The sequence below is a fragment of the Eulemur rufifrons genome, chromosome 8 (genome assembly GCF_041146395.1).
Source record: "Eulemur rufifrons isolate Redbay chromosome 8, OSU_ERuf_1, whole genome shotgun sequence".
In the NCBI taxonomy this organism is placed as follows: domain Eukaryota; kingdom Metazoa; phylum Chordata; class Mammalia; order Primates; family Lemuridae; genus Eulemur; species Eulemur rufifrons.
The window spans coordinates 28812148-28837185 of NC_090990.1; the positions used below are offsets into that span (position 1 = coordinate 28812148).

The 25038-nt window shown below is 53.1% G+C and overlaps 1 protein-coding gene across 1 annotated transcript; it reads right to left on the minus strand.

The window, feature by feature from the left end:
* Positions 1 to 2733: 2733 nt before the first annotated feature.
* On the minus strand, positions 2734 to 20988 carry RIMS3 (regulating synaptic membrane exocytosis 3). The gene is made up of 7 exons (XM_069477775.1): positions 20924 to 20988; positions 15866 to 16113; positions 10336 to 10477; positions 7900 to 8012; positions 4868 to 4969; positions 4445 to 4584; positions 2734 to 2946 (listed from the first exon to the last, which is right to left on the minus strand). Exons 2-7 carry the CDS (start codon positions 16080 to 16082, stop codon positions 2734 to 2736), a joined length of 927 nt encoding a protein of 308 aa, XP_069333876.1. The 5' UTR covers positions 16083 to 16113; positions 20924 to 20988.
* Between the last annotated feature and the right edge of the window lie 4050 nt (positions 20989 to 25038).

The window sequence follows — 25038 nt, forward strand, 5'->3', positions numbered from 1 at the left end:
CCAGGGTGCCGAGAAACTTAAATTCAGCCACTCCCATCACACGTGCATGTCAGCCTCAAACGTCCTCACCCTCATGGGGGGAAATACAGGTGGGGATTAGTAATTCATTTGGTGCAAAGGGTGAAAAAGAATAATTCCCCAAGGTCAATCTGGAGAGGAGTTACCTTCCATTAGAGAGGTGGGACAGTGGGGTGGCCCAACTCCTGGCCGTTCTGACAGCTGGGGATTGTAGGCGGGTCAGCCCAAGTTACCAGCACATCAGGCCCCTCCTCTGGCCAGAACTGCCCCTGTGCTAACCACCCCCCAGGGGCAAGGAGCACTGGGGCCTAGAGCTGCCCAGCGCAAGCCATGCTGTTGGCAGCTCCCCACCTTCCTGGACCCCTAGAGAGAGGAGAGTATTGTATTGGTAGCCCCCATTTCCTGGGGGTGACTGCACAGTCTCGGTATCACCCCTTGGTGATACATCAGCAAACGTCTACACTACCCTGCAGATCACTAACAATCCCATCACTCCAGAGATGTGGAGTGTTTTCATACCATCCTGAGAGCAACTGCTCTAGAGGTGAATACCTCACAAATAGGAGATAAAAATACCCTCTTGCAAGCGAGTTTCCTCCCCCACTAGGGTCAAAGAGTACAGAGCCCTTTGCCCCACTAGTAGGAACATGAGAAAGGCCTGCACTACCCAGTCCGAGCACTGGGACTGGGGAGAGCATTTCTGCCAAAAGAGAAACCAACCCGGCTGCCTTCCCCCCTCCTCCGTGCACACGGTGGTTTTCTTCTCTGACGATACAAGAATGGAGACTTGGGTGGGAGACGAGCCCAGGAGCTAACTCAGCTTCCTTCCTTCCCGCCCTTACCCCGTCTTGTCCTGTGGGCAGGACGGGTGGGGTCCTGGCTTCTTCTCCTAATTTTCCTGGCAGGGAGGTGACAGGACTCAGCCTAACAAGCAGCCCTGCCAGGCAAGGAGGCCCTCTGGGCTGAGATGGCCCATGCACCACCCCCCAACTTTGGTTATGAATGGAGGCCCAGCACGGGCTGAGACCTCTCCACTGCTACCTGGGGGACTCGTCCCTGCCTCAGGTACTTGGGCCACTGTCATTTTAGCACTTGGGGATGATGTCTGGGGAACAGGGAGAAAGAGAGCTTTCCCCCACTTTGAACCCAAGGGCTGCTCTGCCCATCTCCTGGGCAACCTTTCATCTTTCACCCTAGAGCCGAGGAGGGAGAGGGACAGATTGGGGCATCCCTGAGCCAGACTTCAGGATTTCCGGCAGACATACCTCATAGTGGGTCCAGCCCAGGCACTGGTCCCCACCAACAGGGCCCAGCTGTCAAATCAAGTCAGGGAGTGAGTGGCTGCCAGAAGCTCCAACCAGACAGGGTGGGGGAGAAAGCAGAGGCAGGTGAGGCGCCTAGGACGGGCCACTTTCCGGGGGCAGTGGTGGAGCGCAAGAGGGCAGGGAGGCCGAAGGGGAAGTATTGCTTATACAGAGCTGGTGACGGTGGCAGACTAGAGTCCGGAGCCAGGCTGCTCATGGAGCCAGAAGGCTGGAGCCCACGTGAGTCTGAGCTCCCAGGCAGGGACCCTGGTTTGGAAATGAGCAAAACATAGAACCGCAAATGAACGACTTCATGCAGCTAATCACAAAGGTCAGGCAGGATTCTCAACGGTGGCTCAGAACAAGTCAGCTGTAGCCTGGCTTATTCCAGCAGAAAGCCCTGCTCTCAGCACCTCCTTTCCGAGTCACACCCTGCCAGGGATGAGCCCAGAGGGGGACATGGCCACCCTCAGGGCCTAGGGAGGACTGTCTGCTTTGGCAGGTAACATCCCCTCTGAGGCTGACCTCCTGGTCCTGCCGGGAGAGCTCCTTTGGCATGTTGGAGAGGAGGAGGCTTGCAGAGATAAAGGAGACGAAGGACAAATGCTCAGGGGGCACCTGGCCGGCAGCCCTGGGGACTAAGACCTCCTTGTCCCTTGCTATAGGAAGGAGGTGGTTCCAGCCCCACGAAGAAGGCAGTCTCCAAGCCCCCATGCCCCGGCATCCTCTGCCTCCCCAGGGCCCTAGCCAGCGTGCTAGATGGGCATGCTACATGCTGCAGGACACATTCGGCGGACGAAGGAAGAGCTGCTTGAGCAGCTGCGGTGGGGAGGAGGGTGTCAGTGGGGGGGATGGGGTTCCCAGAGGGGCCTCGGCGTGGCCAGCCGCAGTGGATGCTACATTCCTCAGAAAACAGCAGCGGTGCTGGGAGAGGCAAGGGTGGAACAAGAGACAAGACAGAAAACAAAGCAGAGACCACCAAACAGGCACGGGTGGGGACACGCAGGCTCTGCTCTGGTTCCTGGACATGGCAGGACTGACCAGTGGCCGCATCCCCCACCTCCACCCCTGAAGACCCCTCAGGGTGAGTCATGTCCCCACCACACTCCTTTGGGTTTCTTTTCAACAAGATACAAAGAGACATGGAGACGTTTCAGCCCATGTAGTCACCAGGTCTGACTGTACCCAGACAGGTGAACAGATAGAATGTGGACACACACAAACACACATACACACACACACACGCACACACACCACAGTCTCCACTGCCAGCTGGGACAAGCCCAGGAGCCAGGAGGCATGCAGCAGGACAGGGGTCCAGAAAGACATGGAGACTATGTACAGGGGAGGAGGTGGCGGTCAGCAGGCACCCCTTCCCGCACCACCATCCCAGCCTCTCTGCCCGACATCCTTAGGAGCACGAGGGACTGGTGGCACTCTCCAGGGAGGACTGGGACAGGCGCCTGGTGAGGGAGCCGAGCGTGGAGTCTGCCACTGAGGAGGTGGGGAAGAGTCTGTACCAGCCGGTGACCGCAGCGCTCAGGTCCAGCTCGTCCAGCATGATCTGGGCCATGCCCATGAAGCACTTGTGGTCCATGCGGCCATAGTCTCCCCAGACAATCACCTGCCAGGAGGGGAGGAAGAGAGCGAGGGACTGAGCTCCTTCCCTGACTCCAGGACTGCACAGTGGGCCAGGAACCTATAAGTTTCACCTGGGCACAGACGGGACAGAGAGAGCCAGGACTCAGACTGATTCAGGGCAAAAACTTAGCACTCAAGATGTGCCAGGTGTGAGCCTATGGACTTTGCACACATTATTTCAATTGTTCTAACAAGCCATGTAGGTCAGGTGCTGTGCATTGTTACATCCACCGAGAGGAAACTGCAGCTCAGAAAGGTTCATTGACTAACCCAAAGAGACACAGTAGTTTGTGGCAGAGCTGGGATTGAACGTGGGTGTGTCTGACTCCATAAGCTTCCAGCATTCCAGACGACAGCGATCCCTAGGAAGGGGCAGACTGAGAGTCCGGGACTGGATCACGGCCCCAGCCCTGCTGCTGGCTCGCTATGGGGCTTGCGTAAGCTGCTGGCCTTCCCCGCCCTCGGTGTTTCCACCGTAATGCTATGAGAAGGGACAGATTAGCCCGGTGGTTTTTACACTTGTGTTTTTATTGGGGTTCTGATGGTCTTTAAGTTTGCGACTCCAAGGGCCCCTGCCACAGAACCAGCCCAGCCCAGAGGGACAGCCCTACATGAGAAGTCAGACGGCCCAGATGGCCCCGGCTCTAGCCTCTTCTCTGCCACCCATGTGGCCTCCGGCAAGACCCAACAGCCACCACCGCCGTGCCCGTTAATACTTGCTGAGTAGTGTCTAGGTGCCAGGCGCTATGCCAGCCTCTCTACGTGCAATCTCTCATTTAATCTTCACAACAGACCACCTGCAGCTAGTGAGTGTTGGGCTGGAGTTTGGACTCAGGACTGAGCCCAGAGACAGAGCCGCCACTGTGCTATGTCCTCACATGACCTCAGGTTCTTCACCTATGAAATGGGTGTGATGCTACCGCTCTCCCAGGACTGTGGTGAAGGGCTAACAACAGAGTGTGCAGAAGGGCTTTGTCACTCTCAAGTGGTCGAGATGAGAGTCGCTGGCCTAGGTTCAACTCAGCTCTGCTAGTTACTAGCTTGAAACCTCAAGCGAGTCACGTCACCTTTCTGAGACTCTGTTTCCTCTTTCGTAAAGTGGGGAGAATCACAGCTATTTTGCAGGATCATCTTGAGGTTGAAACAAGGTCATGTTTGCAAAGCACCTAACGCAAAGCCTGGCGCTGAGCGGGTGCGATAAACATCAGCACCAGGGGAAGCAGAAGGCGGCGGTCAGACGGATCCTGGTTCTACCCACCAGCTGTGCAACCTGGGGAGCAATTTCGTTACCCCCCGAACCTTGGTTCCCTTATGAATCGGCTGGGGGCAATAACACCTCACTGGGCCGTGAAAACAAATGGGAATACAAATCAACACGCCTGCACAGTGCTTGGCACAGGAGAAATTGTAAATGAAAAACTTTAAATTATGACTTCCAGTCTTTGAGAGCCTGCCCTGCCCCACTTGCCTGTGACACTCACCTGTAGCACCTTGCCCGGGGGCCCCTCGTCAAAGAGCAGGGCCTGCTGGTACAGGGGATCACAGGTCTTCTTGGCCACCTTTGTCTTCTTCTTGGCTAAGCAAGCTCCATTCTCAAGCAGGTAAACCTTGATATAAGTGGCTGAGGGATGAGAACAAGCATGATGGGGAGGGGTCCAGGAGGGGCTACTATGGCCTGCCCTGTCCCCTGACGTGAGCAGGGTGCACAGGATGAGCCAACCAGCGGACGGCACATGGGACAGGCAACCAGTGCACGGACTTCTCCACCCTCTCCTACCCCTACCCTAGTGACTGGCCTTCCAGGCAAGCTGTGACTCCACTGTCAAGAATACTGATTTAGGCCGACTGAGAACTTGCTAGACCCACAGCCTCCCTGCCAGGACCCCATTTCCAAAATCCCTCACCTGGGAGGGATTTGGAGCCTGGTTTGGGAGTCAGGCCCCGAGCTTCAATCACTTCCACCTCCAGCTGGCCGCTGCGATCCATGATGGCAATGTGCACGTCCCCTGCGAGGGAGAAGAGGGTGAGTCCACGCAGAGCCAGGCCAGGGCGGGCCAGCCAGCGCCACGCAGGACACCGATCTGCGGAGGATGCTGCATCGTCCCTGGAAAGGGAACAAGATGGAGCCAACCGCATGTGCCAGACCAGCTCTTGGGAGACCATTTTAAATCGGCTGAGAGATACTTTGATAGGTCCCTGGAGGTGGGGTGGGGGCATGACCCTTAAGGGGCAGGCTTGGGTAACAAGTGGCCACCAAACTCCCAGCTAAGTCTGGCTAACGGGGAGGCTTCTGTTACACTGAGCAGAATGGCAAGTTGGGAGACAGAGCTTCCTGTATCAGGAAGACAGAAGGAAGACTGGGCTCAGTGGCTCTTCACCTTCCTCTACACGTATGTTGAACGAGTATCGAAAGGACATCAGTATGAAGAGATGCCGAGCTCCAAGACTGTGCAGGACATGAGGCGCCACCTGACAGCGAGGACCTGCTTTCATGGTGCCAGCGGAGGGCGGGAAGGCCGGCGGGCTTCCTGGGTGCAGAGAGCTGAGAAGGCCTCCCTGCACCCAGTGAGGAGTTAGGTGCCTCCACAAAACGGATTACCCTGCTGGGGCAAGATCTGTGTGTGGTCACGTCAGTTACCTGTTTTCTAGGAACTCTTAGCTCTGTTCAACGTGGGCTGGCAGAATTTGGAATTACGCAGTAGCCGCTTGGAATACAGTGAAGTCCTTCAAAGGGGCGCAGGATCATAAGCCTGATCCAGAAAAATTAAATGGGCCAGACTTTGGGTTCAGCCACCCATTTTAGATTCTCTGAGCCACCATGGCATTGTTTGTATTGGGGAAGATGGGGATTTACTACTTTCAGGAGACATCTGGAATTCACCCTCCTCCATCCAGCTACTCCTGACTTCCTTGTGGGGGAGGAGGAAAGGGAAGGTCCTGGAATTAATCTCTTCATCTCACTATGATATAACAAGCAAATGCAAACCTGTCCTTCCCACGTTTGGACACCAGGGGGCGCCACACACAAACGGTCCAGGCCGCCGTAGCACATAAGCTTTGTGGAAGTGGCTGGCTCTGCTCGCTGCCTCCCAGCCTGTGGCTGGGTCTAGGGCTGGGAAAAGCAGCTTCCCAAACCCTTAAGAGACTGGAAGCAAGGGCTGGGAATTAGCCAAATCCAATCCAAGGGCCAGATGAGAGCTGACCCTCACCCTGTGAAGGTCCCGTGGACCCCACTTCCAGCACAGTGGGCACTTTTGAGGGCAATGCAGGGGAGACAGTCCTGCCAGGAATGGAACTCCAGTTCCACCGCATGACTCATAGCAGGGCATTGTCTGCACTGGCTTCCTCACTTGCTGTGAGGGTCAAAGGTCGAACACGTCCAGATGAGGGCTAAGCAGGGGTGCCTGGGTCAGACACTGCTCAGGTCAGACTGGAGGGGAACGGGTGGAGGCGAGGAGGCAGCTCTGGGGAAGCTAGCCTGGGAAGGGGCTGCTGGAAGCCAACACAGCCCATACCTAACGGTGGGAGTGAGGGAGGGTCCTTCTGAGCTCTGGAGAAATGAGCAGCCAAGAGGACCAGGTCTAAAATTCAGTAAGTGCAGTCATCCCTCAGTATCCGTGGGAGTTGGTTCCAGGACTCACCTCCTCACCAAACCCACAGATACCAAAACCATGCATGCTCAAGTCCCTTATATGTAACGGCAGAGTATTTGCCTATAGACCATGTGCAACTTCCCATACCCTTTTTTTTTTTTTTTTTTGACTGGGTCTCCCTTTGTTGCTCAGACTAGTCTCGAACTCCTGGGCTCAAACAATTCTGCACCAGCCTCCTGAGTAGCTGGGACTACAGGTGTGAGCCACTGCACCTGACTCCTCTGGTATGCTTTCAATCATCTCTAGGTTGCAGTTGTGTTACATAACGACATTTCAGTAAATGATGGATCACATATGAGACAGTGGTCCCCTAAGATTATAATAGAGCATATTTAGAAACCTGATATATGGCATTTGATATTGGTATTGGAGATCAAGCAGGGGAAATGACTGACATTCAGTAGTGGTGCTGGGACATTTGGCTTTCCAGATGAAAATATATAGATAAATAAAAATCTATATACCATCTAGGTTTGTGTAAGTACATTCTGTGATGTTCGCACAATGACAAAATCACCTAACGACTCGATTCTCAGAACGTATCCCCATCGTTAAGTGTGACTGCCCTTATATCTAACACAAGGCCTACAAATTACTTCATTTGTCTGGATTTGACATAGCACTTGGGATGCAACAAATTCGAGTTTTGCTTTTTGGAACTTTGTGGAATTTTGTTCCCCCAATCCAAGGTTGGCTGGGTCCATGAATGTGGAACCCACGCATACGGAGGGCTGACTGTACTTCCCAGCTGCAGGGAGGAGGGATGAGAAATGACTAAAAGCCTATTAGGAGCAACCAGTCAAATTACCTACAGTTCCAAAGGAGTAAATTGAAATACTTCAAGCAAAGCATCTAAGAGGAGCTCAATAATTGCAGAACTAATGTGGGCAGTATTATTCCCGTTTTACAGATGAGGAAACTGAGGCTCAAAGAAGGGAGCCGACTTGCTTAAGGTCACACAGAGAATTGGTAATAGAATAAACTATGACAGCCAGTGCTGTGACATTTTTGTTCTGCACTTTACGCCTGGCCATTGGCACTGCCGCGCACACGGCGGGCGGTGGGAGAGGGGTGAGTGTGTGGTGACGTGCTGTGAAAGCTGCTGCAGGGCGGCCAGCTGGGAAAGGCTGGGACCGACTCCTCTCTGATGGGGGAGGGACTGAGTGTGCCACCAATTCCTGCTCGCTGGCACAGACGCCCGAGTGAGGACTCCTTTTTGCTGCTCGCACCATGCCGCACAGGGATCCCATTACCCCACTCACCCTGCCCTCAGCAAGACTCACCCATGGGTGGCGTTGCTAGCGTCTGTCGCCCCACAATCTGGGCTGGGCCCAGCCCGTCCAGGAAATCGCTGAACTGGCTCTCAGCCCCCAGCCGGGTGGTGGGGAAGATGAACCTGCGGGAGGAGGCAGAGGGGCGCATGAGGGTGTCAGGGCAGCCTGGGGTGGGAGTGTGGCTGGTGGGCTGCAGGGCTCTGTCCCTGGGGCACTGGGCATGCCCCTCTGTGCCTCAGTTTCTCCTCTACATAGCACTGAGTGTGCTACTCAAACAGAACTGTTCATTTCTACACACTAAAGAAAAATAATTTGATGTCACTTGAGAAAAGAGACTAACAACTATAGCCTAATGATGGTATTTAATCCTCCAGCCCCGGGGATATCTGAGGTGACTCTTACAAGGCAGGGATTGTTAGACACCTGTGTCCTCACCAGGGGATGTCAATGCCAAGAACCAGTGACCTGGGCCAGATAGTACAATGCCTGGAACGAGTTCTAAAAACTGAAGTTTGAGTTGACCGTAAGTTTGAAATCCAAGTCAAACATGAGGTGGTGCTCCAAACAGCACCTGAGACCCAAACACCACAATCGCAGGGTTGGGATGAATGGTAGGTGATGGGGGGGGGGCCTGGAAATAGTAATGAAAACTGACGGTGACAGAAAGCTGGCCGGGTGCCCACATTGCACTAAATGTTCCATGTGCATTATATCATGCAATCCTGTGTGGGAGGAGCGGTCATCCCATTTCACAGATGAGAAAACAGAGGCTCCCGGAGTTCAGAGACTGGCCTCGCCTACAGAACAGAGATGATGCCCAAGTCATAGGGTTACGGTGAAGATTAAGGCAGATGGTGCATGAAAAATTCCAGACAAACAGAAACCACTAATTGGTAGTTATTGCTGCTGCTGTTTTAGCATCAAGGGAGAAGTGCTACTTTTTCATGTCCCCAAGCCTTGATGTACTGCATGTGGCCAGCAGAGAAAAGACAGATGACGGAGGGTTGGCCCAGGTCTGCTCAGGGGCTACAATGGAACAAAGTTCTAAGATCTCCTGGAATGGCCCAAGCTCCTGGCTAGAGAAATAAAAGGCTGTCCAAGAAAGGATCCCCCACTGCACAGTTGGCCTTGCGTCCCCCTTGGCCAGTGACAGGCAGGGAGGGAAGAGCAGGCTGTGGATACTTGCCAGAGAGAGCCTGTGTCTCCTCACTCCCCAGGAAGGGGCTTTAAGGCCCACCTACTTTTACTGGCCACAGTCAATAATAGCCTGGTGTCACATTCTTAGGACAATGGGATCTGAGAAAGTTAGATAAAGAAACTTAGACTCTGGAGGTCGCAGAAGTGTAGGAGTTTGGTACAAAGAGTGTGGGGATTATGAACAAAGGTTACAGAGTCAATGGCCTTTAGTCCAATCCTGACTCCATCACCACTGAATGGCTGTGACCTTGGGTAGGTACTTCGGCCCCCTCCACTGCCTCAGTTTCTCCACTTGCTAAATGGAGATAATCATAGGATGTGAATCCCAGCGGTCATTGCCCCTGATCTGATCACAGCCAGTAGATCCCAGTGTAAGGATCACTGATCTGAGCTGACCATATTATATATGAATGCTAGCGAGTCTCGCGTTCAAGGAGAGCAGGTACAGCAGAGAGACACACGATCACTGAATCTAAGCAATGGAGCCCCAGAATCCTGAGCCGGGAAATCACTGGGCCTTGGTGAAGCACAAGCGAAAGATCTTAGTCACACAGCTATAGTTTCGTAGATTTAGAAGAGATCGGGGGAATATCTAACCCAGTGACTTGCAAATTTTTGACTGCAACCCACAGGTAAGAAAAAGATTTAACATCAGGATCCAATATAAATCTATGTGCATCTGTACATAAAAAACTGAAACAGGGTTCACAAGGTAATTTATCCTTACCTCCTAGGATACACCTGAGTTTTCTATTTTTTTTTTCTAATGCTGGTTTTGACCCACTAAACCGATTTTACTTCCTGTCTATGAGTCACCATCCACGGTTTGAAAAACACTGATTTAGTCCAATCTCCTTCCCTAAGCTCCAAGCAGGGCTACTTGTGAGAACTCCACTCAGCTAAGCCACAACATGGTTTCAGATTTAAAAGGAATTTAGGATCACAGTTTGCTTTCCACACTCTCCTCTGGAGCAGGGCAGTACGTAGGTGGTGGTAGGAGGCAGGGTCCCTTCTGAAACATACAGAAGGAATGAACTGCTCTTGGTCTCTGGGGTATACTGATGGGGGTGATAGGAGCGGCTGGGGCCCAGACACTGACTGTCTAGGGGAGGGGCACAGAGGGAGGCAGAGACTAGAGGAACCCAGACATCTCAGCTGGAAACCAAACAGGGAGATTTTCCTGCCCTGCGCCCTGGCCGTGACTGGGGGAGCAGGGAGGGCGGGGACTGTGGCGTGGGCTGCACGCACGTGCCGTCAGAGCTGTTGCTGTTGGTGCTCCCATCGGTGGACTCCCGGCTGCCCTGGCGTGTGACCCGATTCCGCATCTCCACGGCGATGCCTGTCTCTGTGCTCCGGCGGATGTTGCTGCGCAGCTTCTTGCTGGCCCCTTCTGTGACCCCTCGCCACAAGCACAAAGAGGGAACAAGGTCAGATCACAGGTGAGGCTTCTCCAAGAGCTCTACCAAAGTCACACTCTTGGGAGGGGCGGGACGAGCAGGGCTCTGAGATGAGGACGTCATCTGAGCTGTCCTCAGAGCTGGTGTGTAGCCCGACACATGGCCCTGCTCAAGGCAGTGACACAGAACAGAACAAAGGACGGCTGGAGGCAGAGTGGGGATGGTGGCACTGGGGGCCTCACCCTCATCCTCACCAGGTTCCGTGACACCCACCTTCCCACCTGAGTTCAGCTCTTGCCCCCAAGCCTAAGTGCTCCTCCTCCCTCTGTCTTCTGGAAAGTTTGTCTTCTCTGGGATTCCCTCTTCCCAGTATCCTCACGGACCCTATCACACCCAAGCCCCACGACTCACCTCTCTAATACCTTCACAGGCCCCATAACTCCCCCCCCCCATGTGAAGCCTGGGCACTGTCAAAGAGACTGGAGAGGGAAGGGTGCAGAGCTGGAGAGGCCGTCAGGGAAGCAAGACTGAGCGAGGGACTGCTCGGCTGACCCAAGCCGACTTTGGCTTTGAGAGAAAGGTCTGCAGAAGAACCCAGCCGCTGTGCCGTGAGAGCAGAGGCCATCTCCCCCCACATCCCGGCCCCTCCCAGCCTTGCAGGGAACACGGGGCACTTTCTCTCTCCTAGCTGCGCATCATCCTGCCTGAGTTTCCATGGCAACCTCCTCAGCATTGCAGTGTGGTCCCTCTAGACACCCTCTCCTCCTGGGGGCGGGGGTTTGGGGGGGAACAGGTTGAGGGTTTGCAGGGACTTCCCCACCGAAGCTTGGCTGCTAGAGGAGCTTGGTGGGGAGGGAAGTGGTGCTCAGACAGGAGCTGTATCAGAGGAGCCATTTGCTGTCACTGGTTAGAGGCCAAGCAGATTAAGAGTGGAGTTGCCTACAGAGATGGGGAGAGGCCAGGGGCGGGGCAGGCAGCACAGCCCCTGAAAGCCGTGCGGAGTGGGGAGCTGGTTACCCTAGCGGTTCTCTCTCCCACCACACCCAATGGTGGGTCAGGGAGGGGATGTTCACGACCCCAGCCTGGGAAAAGGAGGGCTCTATTCCTCCTGCTATCTTCCAGGAAGTCCCCCATGGGGGAGGGAAGGCCGAGAGGGCCAGGATCACTAGCGGATGGGATGCGTGGGGGTGAGGAGGAATGTCTTCTCTGAAATTGTCCCAGCTTCTGGGATACTGGAATAGCTACCACATCTAGGAACCAATGAGACCACCAGGATGTCTGTCTGTCACACACGCATACACACACAGGGCCACGTTGGCTCATACATATTTCTTTCACACAGACAGGCATAAGCAGACATAAATAAGCATCAAAAATCACATCTATGAATACAGTAATCTAAGATCATGTGTATGTTTATACAACAGTCACCCAGTCACAAATGGCCCTAGCAGGTCTTAGTCACATGGACACATGACATACTCCGTTGCATACACTCAGGTCAGGCATGTGTGATCTTCACACCACAATGGAGTTGAACTCATCCACTCAAACACTGCATTGTGCAAACCCACAAATGGTGTGTGACCCACCATGCACACAGAGGCCTGGGTAATAATGGTGGGTGTGGGGGGACTCTCTCCGTCCCTGGTTCCTAACTGCCACGTCTTGTCTAACACAGAAGAACAGATGGGCTGTGGGGGCTGCAAGTCACCCCCCTCAGATCCCCTCCCCCAACACACACCCTCAGCCAGAGCCTCACCACCTCACAACCCCAACCATCCTCTTTTAGAGCTTCCAGAAGCTTTGAGCCATTTGGGAACAACTCTGCCTTCTTAGATAAGACTTGTCCAACCTAATGTGGGCTGCTGAGTGGGGGAGTCACAGAATCCTGGAATGCCAGAGAGACTTTGGCTTCCCACCCCCCACCTCCGCAATTTCACAGATGGGGAGCTTGGAGTCTAGGCACCAAGAGAGCTGGGACTAGACCCCAGGCCCACAGACTCCCAGTCTGCTGACATGCTACTTCGTATTCCCCTCCCATCCCCCATGTATGTGAGACGTGACTCTGTAGAGATTAAGTTACATGTCTTCAGGGGGAGGAGAAAGGTCTTGCAATCTCAGAGAAAATCCCTCTACTGGCTTCGCATGTGTCCAGGCTCAAACCCTCTTCATCTGGGGAATAACTTTATGTAGTCTGTCTCTCTAGCAAACCAGGCCCAGTTGCTTGCAATAATTCTGTGGGCCCAGTGGCTGAAAGACTCCAGGAACCATCCCATCTGTCCCATCGGATACAAGGGAGGGGCAGCCACACCCCAAGGGAGGGGCAGTGAACTCCCCATGGCACCTTCTGGAATGGCCCTGAGCCCTCTCCTCACCCTGACCTGACAGCCTGGAGTGCAGGAGAAAAGAGACACTGTCCCTGGTACTGAAAAGACGAGCTCCATTTGGGCAGGCACTAAGACGGCCGAGGATGGCCCTGTGTGGACCCAGCCTGTGTCCTGGACCCCAAAGCTCATACATCACCCTCCTCACTGGTTCCACAACTTAGGGAACTAGTTGGGAGGAAGATCCCCAGTAGGGAACCAGATCTAGAAGGAAGCTGAGAGAGAGCATTTTTAGCTCCATTTTACAGAAGAGGAAACTGAGGCCCAGTGGGAAAGTGACTTTCCCAAGGTCCCAAAGGAAGTTATGGAGCCAGGACTAGCCATCTGAAGTGTCAGGGTGAGTTTTTGTAAGTCCACTCAAGGGCAACATGAGGAACAATCTGGAAGGGGGCAGGCAGGAGGCAGGGGAGTCAGAGAGGAGGCTGGCGCAATAGTCCAGACTAGATATCATGGGCCCTGAGACAGGGCAGAGGCTCTGAAACAAAGAGGGAAGGGCAGGGCTCTAGCCAATTCAGGGTACAGATAAACTAGGAGGAAGGAGGCCCCTAGGAAGGGCAGACCAGAGCCCCGAAGGCTGGGCCCAGGAGCGGAATTCCTCCCCGCTTCCTACAGCCCAGCCCTGCAGGGAACTGAGCCATCTCTCCTGAGCCTAGAGGGGGCGCCCTTCTAGGCTCTTTCCCAGAACAGCTTTCAGGGCTAGTGCCCAAGATGAGTCCACCCCATACATCCCTCTGGCACCAGACTATCCCACCCAGGAGGGGGCTCCAAGCTGGGACACTGGCATCCTCAGGGCCTGGGAGAAAAAAAAAAAAAAAACAGGGAAAAGGAATTATAGATGGAGACGAGTGTGCTGCAGGGAAGGGGCTGAAGTGTGGAGGCAGAGAACTCACTTCACGTGGGGCTCTGCTGTGTGACTGTGGGTAATAGTAACAGCGTCAACACTTCACTGAGTCTACCATGTGCCAGGCACGAGGCTGGTGCCTTTGCATACCCAATCTCATTTAAGCCCCTGGATGACCCCACAAGGTGTGTATTATTTTCCTTATTCTGCAAAGAAGCAGACTCAGAGAGGTGGTGAAATAGCTTGCCCCAGTCACCCAGCTAGTAAGTGGCAGGGTGTGGCTCTCGGGAGAGAACTTGAGGTCGTTCTCCAGGAACATGCTTTCTCCCCAGGCTTTGGATGCCTCATCGATAAAATGAGTACACCGGACTAGATGATCTCAAGGGACCCTTCCTACTCTGACATTCAGCAATCAGATGATTCACAGAGACCTTCAGTTAGAAGAGCATCTCGGCAGTTCCCCTGGCTCCAGGCACCAGGCTTCAGCCATGCCCTTACAGACCAGGAGACAAGGACCCAGGAGCCCTGTCATCATTCATCTCTTCTCAAGGTGAAAGGTCTTCCTCATGTCTGCCCCAAGCCCTGCCTGCTGGCTGTGAAGTCTCAGCAGATCACCAGAACGTCTCCCGATGACTCAGGCCCCTGTGCTGGCCTTGGGAGGCTGCCCCTCCAAATCACCCGACATGAAGACGGCTTTGTGTCTGAGCCTGAACCCCCTGGAATCCTGGGCTTAGTCCCCTAGAGCCAGACTCCTGGGTCCAACACCTCCGTGACCTCCTAATCTTAATCCCCTATCCCTAATCCCACCCTTGGCCCTATCCCAGCCCTCCTTGTCCCAGCCCAACTCCAGGATCCCCAAATCCCTGCCTCCCTGTCTCCCAAGCACCAGGCATACACGGCACGTTCCCAGAGGCCACACCCACCCTAGGACACCGATGACCTCAAGCCCCTTCCCCATCCAGCCTTGCCCTGTGCCAGAAACCATATCTCAGCCCAACTGCTGGAAAAGACCAGCCCACATGCTCCTGTCGAGGCCTTTGTAAAAATCTATTTTAAGGCTTAGAGAAGTCCCCCTCCCCCAGCCCCAACTGGAAGTGTCGATGAGCATTCTCCCGGGTCCCCCGGCGCCCCGCCCCCTCATCACCCTATCCAGCTGCCTATTTGAAGGTTTCTGGGGAAGTTGTTACTCTGAACAAAATAAGCAGGAAGAGATTTTAAAACAAAACCAGCTGGTGTCTGGGCTGATGCCACAAAGTGAGGAGGTCTTGGTGGGGAGGGCTGGCTCCTCTGTGCTGCGGGGTCCCTGTGTGCCTGTGTCACAAGGTGGTCACCCACCCTCTGACTATAACTGGGACTTCTGTGTTTGAGAAAGTATATCATATTGATCAGCATGTAGCTGTTAAGGTGTGTGTGCGATACGCCTGTACACGTGTGACGTGCTTCCGTGATCTGGGTCTGTGCACCTGTACTCACAGGACCGTGTGTATGTGATCTGCATGACTGGTTTTATCTGTGACCACGGACAGAGCAAATGGCTGTATTGTGCTTTCCTGGGAATGTGGGCAGCTTACCTGAACAACTGAACATTCTATTTAGGTGGCTGTACAAGCCACCTATCTTCATATCTTTGTGTGTGTCTCACTTGTGACTTTGTGACATATACGTGTGACTATGTAACTACATTTGTGTGGCTACTTGTATTTAGGAGACTCGGAGATTACAGGTGAGACTGGATGTGTATGTCTGTAAAACTGTGCTGTCACTCAGCACAGTGCCAGGAACATACGACTGTTTCACAAATGATTACTGATAATGAACAAGTCCACGCATGGAGGTGGCAAAGTATAAAGGTTAAGAGCACAGACTGGAAAGCCCAACTGCTAGAGTTCGAATCCAGGCTCCACCACTAGCTCTGCAGTCTGGGGCATCTGACTTCCCTTCTCTGTGCTTTGGTCCCTGCCTCATGGAGCTGCATAAGGATTAAATGAGTCAGTGCACACGCCGGACCTAGCACAGCAGCTGGTCTACAGGAAATGCTACAGTGTAAGTGTCTGTGGTGTGGGAGTACAGACCCACCAGGACAGTCCCTGGGTACTCTGTCATTGCAAAGTGACCCCCCCAGCCCCGCCCCTCGATGTCCCATGCCCCCTCACCAGGCTGGGGCAGCTGGAGTGTGCTCTTGCTCCACTGAGTCAGGCCCACGATGGCCACCATCTTGGCGCCCAGGCTGCTGCGCCTCTTCTTGGCAGTGGTGGTCCCAGTCCCGCCCCCAGCTTGCTGGGACCCACAGATTTCACCGCTGATGCTGGAGCTCCGCACCACGTTCCTGGAGGCCCCGGATGAGGCTGGACCTGGCTCGCTGTTAAACATGGTCCCTGGGGCGGCAGGACCTCAGGCAACTCTGTAGGGGGGTGGGAGATAAAGGGATCCCACGTCAGACCTGGGTGACTCTATCACAGCTCCACCACTTCCTAGCTGTGTGACCTTGGGCAAGTCATTCAACCTCTCTGATGTTGTAGGGTTTAAATAAACAAATAAATGCCAAGGGCATTCGTGAAGTCTGGCTCAATAAATGGGACTGTATTTCATATGGCTTCGAATAACCTGGCAGGTGGCCTGGTTTGGCCAGGAGGACCAAGGCTGTGGAGTCAAATGGCCTGGGCTTGAATTCCAAAGGCCTCTACACACTAGCTGTGTGACCTTGTGACCAAACATCTTAGGGTTTCAGTGAACACCTCAGCAAAACAAGAAATAAAAGCACTTACATCATAGGACTGTTGCAAGAATTAGATTAGAAAGTGCATGTAAAGTGCCTAGAACAGTGTCAGGCATAGAGTAAATATTAAATAATTATTAGTGATTGTTATTTTCATAGCAAATAATAAGAACAGGGGGCACAAAACTGGCTGTGGAGGGTGCAGAATCCGGTGGGGTCCTCCTGCACGAAGGGGACAGAAAAGTCCAAAATCACCCTTCACTGCGCTTCTGAGAGGCAGCCACGGTCAGCATTTCAACCTGTTTCTTTCCAGTCTCCTTCCTATGCGCTTTTAAAAATAATTAAACTGATACTGCAAATATAATTTTATATCCTGATATTTTTCATTTAACATTATATCCTAAGCATTTCCCAATGTCATTAAACTTTGTATAAATGCTTCAGTGCCACCGTAATATTCCATTGCATGGAGGTAGCACAACGTACTTAAATATTTCTAAACAATTACCTCTGAGATCAGGCCCAAGTTTCTCCCCTCTCTCTTTCCTCTCTTTTAAATAATCACTGCAATAAATGCCTTTCTACACTGATTTTATCGGCTTATTTCCTTAGGGTTGATTCCTAGAAATGGAGTGACTGGGTCAGAGGGTGTGGATACTGCTGGCAGCTTCCCCAACATCTGTTCCCCCTTCCTGCTTCCTGACAGAGGGCTGGTTTTGTCCAGGTACCACCCCTGCCTTGTTTTAGAGGCAGATCCTTATTAGTTTAAGGCAATCTGAGAATGGGATTCACCTTGGCAACTCTTACTTGTCCAAGGATGGGAAGATTTGGATTCTGTGCTTACAGAGAGGTGGGAGGCGCTCTTCCTAGCTCTCCCTCTCTCTCTCCCTCCTTCTTCCCTCTTACCCCCACGAAGACCCCAACCCTAAGGGGAAGCCAGTGTAGCTGAAGGCAGCCCAGCACACAGACAGAAAAGCTCTCAGGCCATACTTGGTCTACCAGTTATGTGAGATAATATATTTTCCATTGCTTCAGCCAGTTTGAATCAGTGTTCTCTATTATACCCAAAAGTACCCTACTTGATACCAAGGGCATAAATGTGTTTTGGATTCTTGGAATATATTACCAAATTCCTTTTGAAAATACAGAAATTTACACTCCCCATGAGCTGCATTCGACAAACATTTACGCCCCGAAAATTCCCAGGCCAATGCTGGATGCCAAGAATACAGCAGTGAGCCAGGCCGACTTGGTCCTGCCCTCCCAAAGCCTCCAGTCCAGGAGGAAGAGGAACAGTAAATAACTAATTATACAACTAAATATTTAATGAGGGTTATGGTAAGTGCGAGGGAAAAGGAGGACAGAGGGCTTTGAGAATCACTCCGGGGGAGGGGGGACAGCAGGCATCGATGGCTCTGTTTTGTCTCAATAACAGGGCTGCGAAGGCCACTGCTGCAGGCGGCCTCCTCTGCTCCGGCAGAAGCTATGGAGCCAGCCGCCCCAGCCTGCTCTGCACTGGGCAACTTCCTCACCCTGTCCTGGGGCCCCCAGTGCTTTTCCTGGGGCAGCTGCCCATCCCAGGGTTCAGGCCTGGTGCCCTGAGGCAGTCCGACTTTTCAAAAGGACATAGAAAGAAAGGGGAGGGAAAAATGGAGGTGGGAGAGGATTGGCACCAATCTGGCGGGTGAGGAAGACAGTCCCCAGACCACTGAGAATGGTCACCCGGCCTCCCGGTTGGCATGGCTCCTGCCTGCCTAGCGAAGTAGAACTGCAAGGGGATGAGTCGAAGCCCTGTTTTGCCTTCTTTGTGACTGTCTGGAGCGTTCTCACTCGCCCCGTGATGTGTGCAGAGCCCCAGATTATATTTCTCCATCCCCCATCAACCTTGTAGCTAATGGAAAGTCCCCCTAGACTTTGGCCTGCGATGATCGCTTCTCTGTAGTTTCCAATTCTGCTGCCAGTTTTTGGCGTTTTTTTTCTGTTGTTGTTTGTTTGTCTTTGGGGGGGGGGTGGTACCTGCTTCTATCTGTTTGGTAGAAGGTAGAAGACTGCTTATCTGAGACTGTGGCTCTGCCACAGGTTAAGTCTTTATCGTATTTCTGTGAGCCGTGTAGTTATCTCCATATTGTAGATGAGAAAACTGAGTCTCAGAGAAGTAAAGGATTTGCCCATCCTACTCAGCTAAGAAGTGGCAAGGCCTGGACTCGAACCCAAGTCTCCTGTTTCCACAAAGAAACAGACATGCTCAGTAGCCCCTGCCCCTGCGACCCAGAGCTCACCCAAGGATGTGGGCCCATCCCCCAGGCTCGGGCTCTGCCCTGGGTCCAGGGCTCTTTGAGAAAGCTGCAAGGAAAGTGTCCATTATGAGAACACCCCCCTGCCCAGGTTCCCACAGCTGGCCTGAGCATCTAAGTGGCCCCAGAAACCCCAAGCAGACCACAGCTGGAGAAGCAAGTGCTTCCCACCTGCAGCCTCCAGGAAGCTTGAGAGCACCACCGGGGGTGCGGGGGGGGGGGGGGGGGGTTGAGAAGGGAAGCGGGTAAGGGACAAAATTCCTGCTGCTGCCAACCCAGGGGCTCGTGTTTCCTCATGAATAATAAATGGAACTGACAAGCAGATGGTTTGGCATCCAGGACTCTGCACCATCCAGAGCGGTTTTCTCATCTTTAACCACCCAGGGATCACCCAGGGGGCCTGGAGAACTGATAAATGCTTGGGAGGGCCCAGCCTGCAGGCCACTCCGCAAGAGGACAAGAAGAGCCAGACCCAAAGTACTGGGCCCAAGGTCCTAAGGCCTGAGCCTCTGGTCCAGGAGTCCTAGGTAGCACAGCCTGGGAGGGTTAGGAATCAGGATGTGGGATTAGAATGTGAACAGATTCCTTGTGTGAATTTCTCTGGGCCTCGGCTTCCCCATCTGCACGTAAAACAAAGGAGTCAGATTAGGCAATCTCTGAAAGGCCTTCTGACTGGAGGACTGAGTCTATGAGTGCACCTTGCGGTGGAGGGCCTGGAAGTGGGGCTCCAGTTCCTTCTCTGGCAGCCAGTCTTGCGCAGGAAGGACCTGCCAGAGATACAGACAGGGCCACTATAATAAGGGGCGTCCACTGCATAGCAACCCCTGAGCTATGAGACCACAGGGATGGGACGGGGAGGAGGTAGAGAGGGGGTAGATTTGAGAGGGGCCGGCAGGACACAGAACACAGCATGGCACATTAAATGGTGGTGGTTCTAAGCAATTGCTAAATCAACTACATCCTTTCGGTGAAAGTCACTTCAACAATACCCCTGCCTCTGAGCAAGCCTGTCTCTTTCTCAGCCCAGGTCATGGCACCTCAAGGAAGGAACCCTCCTACGATCTCAATGGGTCACAGAGACTTCACTCTGAAGTGCTCTCTGCTGGCTCCCAGCTACTGCTACAGCAGTAGAGAAACTCTGCTCTGGTTTATCCTCCAGGGAGAAGGGCTACTGCCCCAACTCCTGTCAAAGCTCCATGCCAGAAGATACCGCCCAAGCTCCTCAGGAATAAGCCTTGTGTTTTCTTTTTAGTCCTCGATGTTTGGCCTCCACCCTGATGTTTCAGTACCCTAAGGGCTCTCCAAACCCTCTCCTGAATCCTGACTACAGCAGGTTTCAGGGTCCTGCCAGACCACTCTGGGCCCCTTGGTCTCCTTGACCATGTGTCTAACCAGATAATCAGCCCTTTTTTGAAAGTCAGAGGCCACCCAAGAGCCCAAGATGAACCTATCCGCCCACCCTTTCAACAGGAAAGACCAAGGAATCTATCACAGGGTGATGGACTATTGGGCTAGAAGGGATTGCAAATAACTGAGGCTCTTACCACCCCTCGCCATTCTCCACCTACAGCAGACATCGCCAATCCATCTCTCTTTCCCATTAAGGTCAGACTGAACCTCAGAAGCCCTCTCAACACAGTGTTCTAGCATCAACTGATGAGAACCAGCTCATGAGCTAAAACTGACTTGTCATCTCTATTCCAGGCTGAGCCTTTCATTTTGCAGAGTAGGAAATCAAGGCCTAGAATGGGGAAGAGACACAACAGGGTCACACGGAAAACTGGGAGCAAAACCAGAGCTCTGGCCGGGCACAATGGCTCATGCCTGTAATCCTAACACTCTGGGAGGCTGAGGTGGGAGGATCACTTGAGGTCAGGAGTTTGAGACCAGCCTGAGCAAGAGTGAAACCCCCGTCTCTATCAAAAATAGAAAAAATAAGCCAGACATGGTGGTGTGCACCTGCAGTCCTAGCTACTCTGGAGGTTGAGGCAGGAGGATTGCTTGAGCCCAGGAGTTTGAGGTTTCAGTGAGCTGTGATTTCACCACTGCATTCCAGCAGGGTGACAGAACAAGACTCTAAAAAAAAAAAAAAAAAAAACCTTAAGCTCCAAACCAAGTCCCCTAGCTCCCAGGTGGTTCCATATTACCTTTCATGTGCTCGTTCCCCACCTCTCACCTGGAAGAAGAAAACACAAACTCACCGAACTGATCAATCAGAGCTTGGTGTTCCACATCACAGTGGGCTGTGCTCCTCCCAACAGCTCACCCCTAGGGCATCTGTACAAGGCTTCAGTCAACTTCTGCCAAGACACCAATTTTCAAGAAATGAGGTGAAGGCAATCAGGGCAGGCTTTCAGGAGGAGGTGATATGATAAGAGGGTCTGGAAGGGAATGGGGAGCTTAGGGGAGGGGCTAGGAAAGACATCTGTCTTTAAGAGCTTCCAGTAGCTTGTGGAATAAAAAGAGAGACTTTGGAGAGTCTCTCTCTCCAAAGTGACCTTGAGCTGTGTGACCTTGAGCAAATCATTTAAACTTTCTGATTCTATTTCCTCCTTTGCAATACTGTCCAAAGTCCTCGGTCCCCTAATCTGCCTTTAGGCACTTTAATGCCAAACTGCTAAAGTCCCACAACTTTAAGATGTTTAACATATGAGAGACTCATCCAGGACCAATCCCTCAGGAGCTCTAGACCCTATTCCTCCTCCATCCTCTCCCTGACTAATAGGGTCTTTGTCCCTTCCCAGAAACTCTGTGACATGCCCTGAGGGGCCACTTTAGCCAGCCATGTGACCCTGAGCAAGTCATCCAGCCTCTCTGAACCTCCAGTTCCTCTTCTATAAAATGATTCTAATCACCACCTGGCCGCGCCTGACTCTCCAGGCTGGACCCGGGATCAGACGAGACAGTGAGGAGGAGGACAGCAAAGTGAATAAAAACACGTGCTTGGAGGCAGGCAGACCTGGAACCTAGATCTGCCGCTCCTTAACAAACCCACTGAGCCTACTCTTCCTCATCCCTAATGTGGGGAGGATCATGTCTGCTTTAGGATTATTAGATAAAATATTACCAAACAAGGATTGGCACCTACTAAATGCTCAGTTGGGCAATTATTATTATTACTAATAACAGTGCCTTTGTAAATGGTGAAGGATTGGCCACGTGTTCATTCTTATTGGTCTGGAGTCCACACCAGGTGCAACCACTTCAGGGGACGGCCCAGACACTAACAGTGTCATCTCCCACCGCAGCCTCGGGCGCTCCAGGGTAAGTGCGAGATCAGGGTTCCCCCACCTCTCAGTTGAGGTGGGAAGTGGCCCATGAACTGTGCCAGCATCTCAGGCTCCTGACCCTTGCTGGATGCTGGCTCTGGCATTTGAGACCCCTTCCCCAATCCCAATCCAGCACCAGGACTGCCCGCCACATCACACGTGCCAATCTGTGCCCTCATCAGAGACCAGTGCCAGATGGTCAGTGAGAGCTGGGAGGGTGACAGGGGGTGGTATGTGGTGGGAGAGGTGGGCTGCACCAAGGAAGCACACACCTGTACACACACACAAGGGGAGACACAGGGCACAGAACTTCAAGAGTGTGATCCCATACCATACAGACCCCCATAGATGACATGCACTTGAAGACACAATCACGTGTACACAGATATGTGCACACACCCCCACAACGACACTCATCCACACAAAGGCACACAGAAGCAGCCACAGGGACAGCCACAGGCGTTCACAGACTCTCAGGTGTGCACACATCTGCACACACTCACACACACCCTCCCCTTAGCCCCAGCCCAGAGGGCGGGAAGAGCCCCACGGCTTCAGCGGGCAGGAAAGGCAGCGTCTTACCCGGAGCGGTGGGCTCCCTTGGCTGAGACACACACACCAGCTCCAAGCAGGCCCTTGTGCGAGCTTGCACACACACACTCACACCCCAGCCCCCAGTCTCGCCCTCCTGGCCCCCACCCCTGCCAGACCGGACAAAGGAGCTCATCGGTGAGGTTTGTGGTGAGGAGATGAGAGGCTGGCAGGGAGCAGCTGCTGTCACCATGGCTACCAAGCTGACCCACTTCTCCTCCACCCAGCCTGGGCCACCCAGCCCAGGCGAGGCGGCGACAGGCAGCTTTGGGCAGGGTGGGCCCTCTCCCATCACACACAGTGAAGGGGCAGCTCTCTGAGGGTGTGATAAGGGATGAGCTGAGCACCAGAAAGGCCGGGTCCCGTGCAGGGAGTCAACACAGACTCCAGACATCCCTTGAGGAGAACAGGGTGCTGAAGGCACGGCCCCTGCAGGAGCCCCTGGCTTCCCTCAGCACTGGGGCCTCTGGCCTCAGGGAGCCACCTGGGCTGTGGCTACATTTCAAGTCACAGTCCTCATGGCAGTGCAGGGGGTGGGGTGGCCAGGCCCCAACCTGTGTCCCCTGGACTTTGAGGACTCAGGACACCCAAGGGTGAGGCAGACCCAGGGCCTGGTGAGCTCTGCCCCCTGTTCAGAACAAGGTTCCTGAAGGCAGGGCTCATCCCCCACCCTACAACTAGGGATGCCTGGGTCCATGGCCATGCCTCCTTCCCTGGACGGGGTTGCCAGTGCCTTCACTCAGCCACTGGGCTCCTGAGGACATGGCTGCGTGTCCTCCCTTAGGACCTGGGATTTAGAGGAACAGCACAGCCTCTAAAGAGCTCCATCTTGGGAGAAGACAGCCCACGAGAAAGCAGAATAAATCACACCCACTTGGCACCCTGCCATAGCTTCCCATTTCCTTCAGGACAAAGGAGAAGCCCCTCACCAAGGCCCATGAGCCCATGTGACCTGGCCCAGTCATCTTCTCCCATCTCCCAGCTTGTGCCATGCCTCTTGCCCCTGCTCTGTATTCCAGCCACACTTGCTTTTTTTCATTCCTCAAAAGTGCCACTTTGTCTTCTGTCTGCCTGGAATGCTCTCCTCCAGCCCACTCCCATCTCCACGACTGGAGGACCCTATACTTTCCTGTCCCTCTGCCTTTGAACCTGGCCAATCCCTACTCTTGGCTCAATCCCAGTTTGAAGATCATTTCCTAAGAGAGTCTTTCCAGATGAGGTTAGTTACTCCCCTGCACTCCGCACTGTCCCCGCCTGTTATGGGTTGAATTGCGTCCCCTCCTCCCCCAAGTTGAGGTCCTAACCTCCAGTACGCCAGAATGTGGCCCTGTTTGGAAATAGGATTGTTGCACATGTGATTAGTGAAGTTGAGGTCATGCCGCAGTAGGTGCGCCCCTAATCCAATATGACTAGTGTCTTTAGAGGAAGTTGGCCATGTGAAAACAGAGACACAGGGAGAATGCCATGTGACAATGGAAGCAGAGATTGGAGTGATGCATCAACAAGCCGAGGAATGCCAAGGATTGCCACCTGTCACCGAAAGCTAGGGGAGAGGCATCGAACAGATTCTCCCTCACAGCACTCAGAAGGAGCCAACCCTGCCAACACCTGATCTCAGACTTGTAGCCTCCAGAACTGTGAGAGTATAAATTTCTGTTGTTTTAAGCCACTCGGTTTGTGGTATAATACTTCGTTCAAGCAGCCCTATGAAACGAATACGCTGCTGTTCTTAACTTGCTCAGAGCCTGTCTCCCACATCCCGCCCCCTGGCTGTGAGCTGCTTAAAAATAGGAACCTTGTTATCTTCACCCTGAACCTTTAGTGCCTGGCTCAGGTCGGGCATATAGTAGGGCTCTGCAAATATTTACAGAATGAATGGGTGGCAATCTAATACATTAAATAGCAGTATTTATGCCGGATACTAGACTTGTGAGCCATTTTTATTTTCTTCATGTGAGATATTGTGTTTCCTAAAATTACTACTTTAGAAACTGTATTAATGTTATTACAGAGAAAAAAAAACCAGAACTACCCATTTTTATTTTCAAAATATACATTAAAATAACAGGCCTTTCCACCAATGTACGTTTTCTGAAGAGGGAAAAAGTTCTGCTATATGCTTGATAACTGCTTTTTTTAATTGATTAATTCATTGCTCCTCATGCCACTAGAACACTTTCCAGAGTCAGATTTACAGAGCTTAAGCTCTGGGGCCTTGTGGGGTATAGAGTCTAGGTGGGAAGGGTCCAGCTGGGGTACACGTCCTTCTCAGCCATCTCCACCATTCACCATAGCTTGTGGGAGCTGGCCAGATATGGCATCTGTCTGTCACCTGACAGGGCTGCTAAAGTTGGCACTCAAGAACACCACCAACCCTGGCCAAAGCCCCCCGCCCCCCAAACAGAAGCACGGTCCTGCCTTCAATGACCACACTGTCCAGTGCTTCTCAAACTTAA

Excerpts from the sequence above, each read along its gene's own strand:
- RIMS3 (XM_069477775.1), bottom strand. The coding sequence starts at position 16,082 with ATGTTTAACAGCGAGCCAGGTCCAGCCTCATCCGGGGCCTCCAGGAAC. Across the intron at positions 10,478-15,865 it reads ACTCCAGCTGCCCCAGCCTG|AAGGGGCCAGCAAGAAGCTG; the intron begins GTGAGGGGGCAT and ends GAGGGGTCACAG. Across the intron at positions 4,970-7,899 it reads GCTAGCAACGCCACCCATGG|GGGACGTGCACATTGCCATC; the intron begins GTGAGTCTTGCT and ends TCTCCCTCGCAG.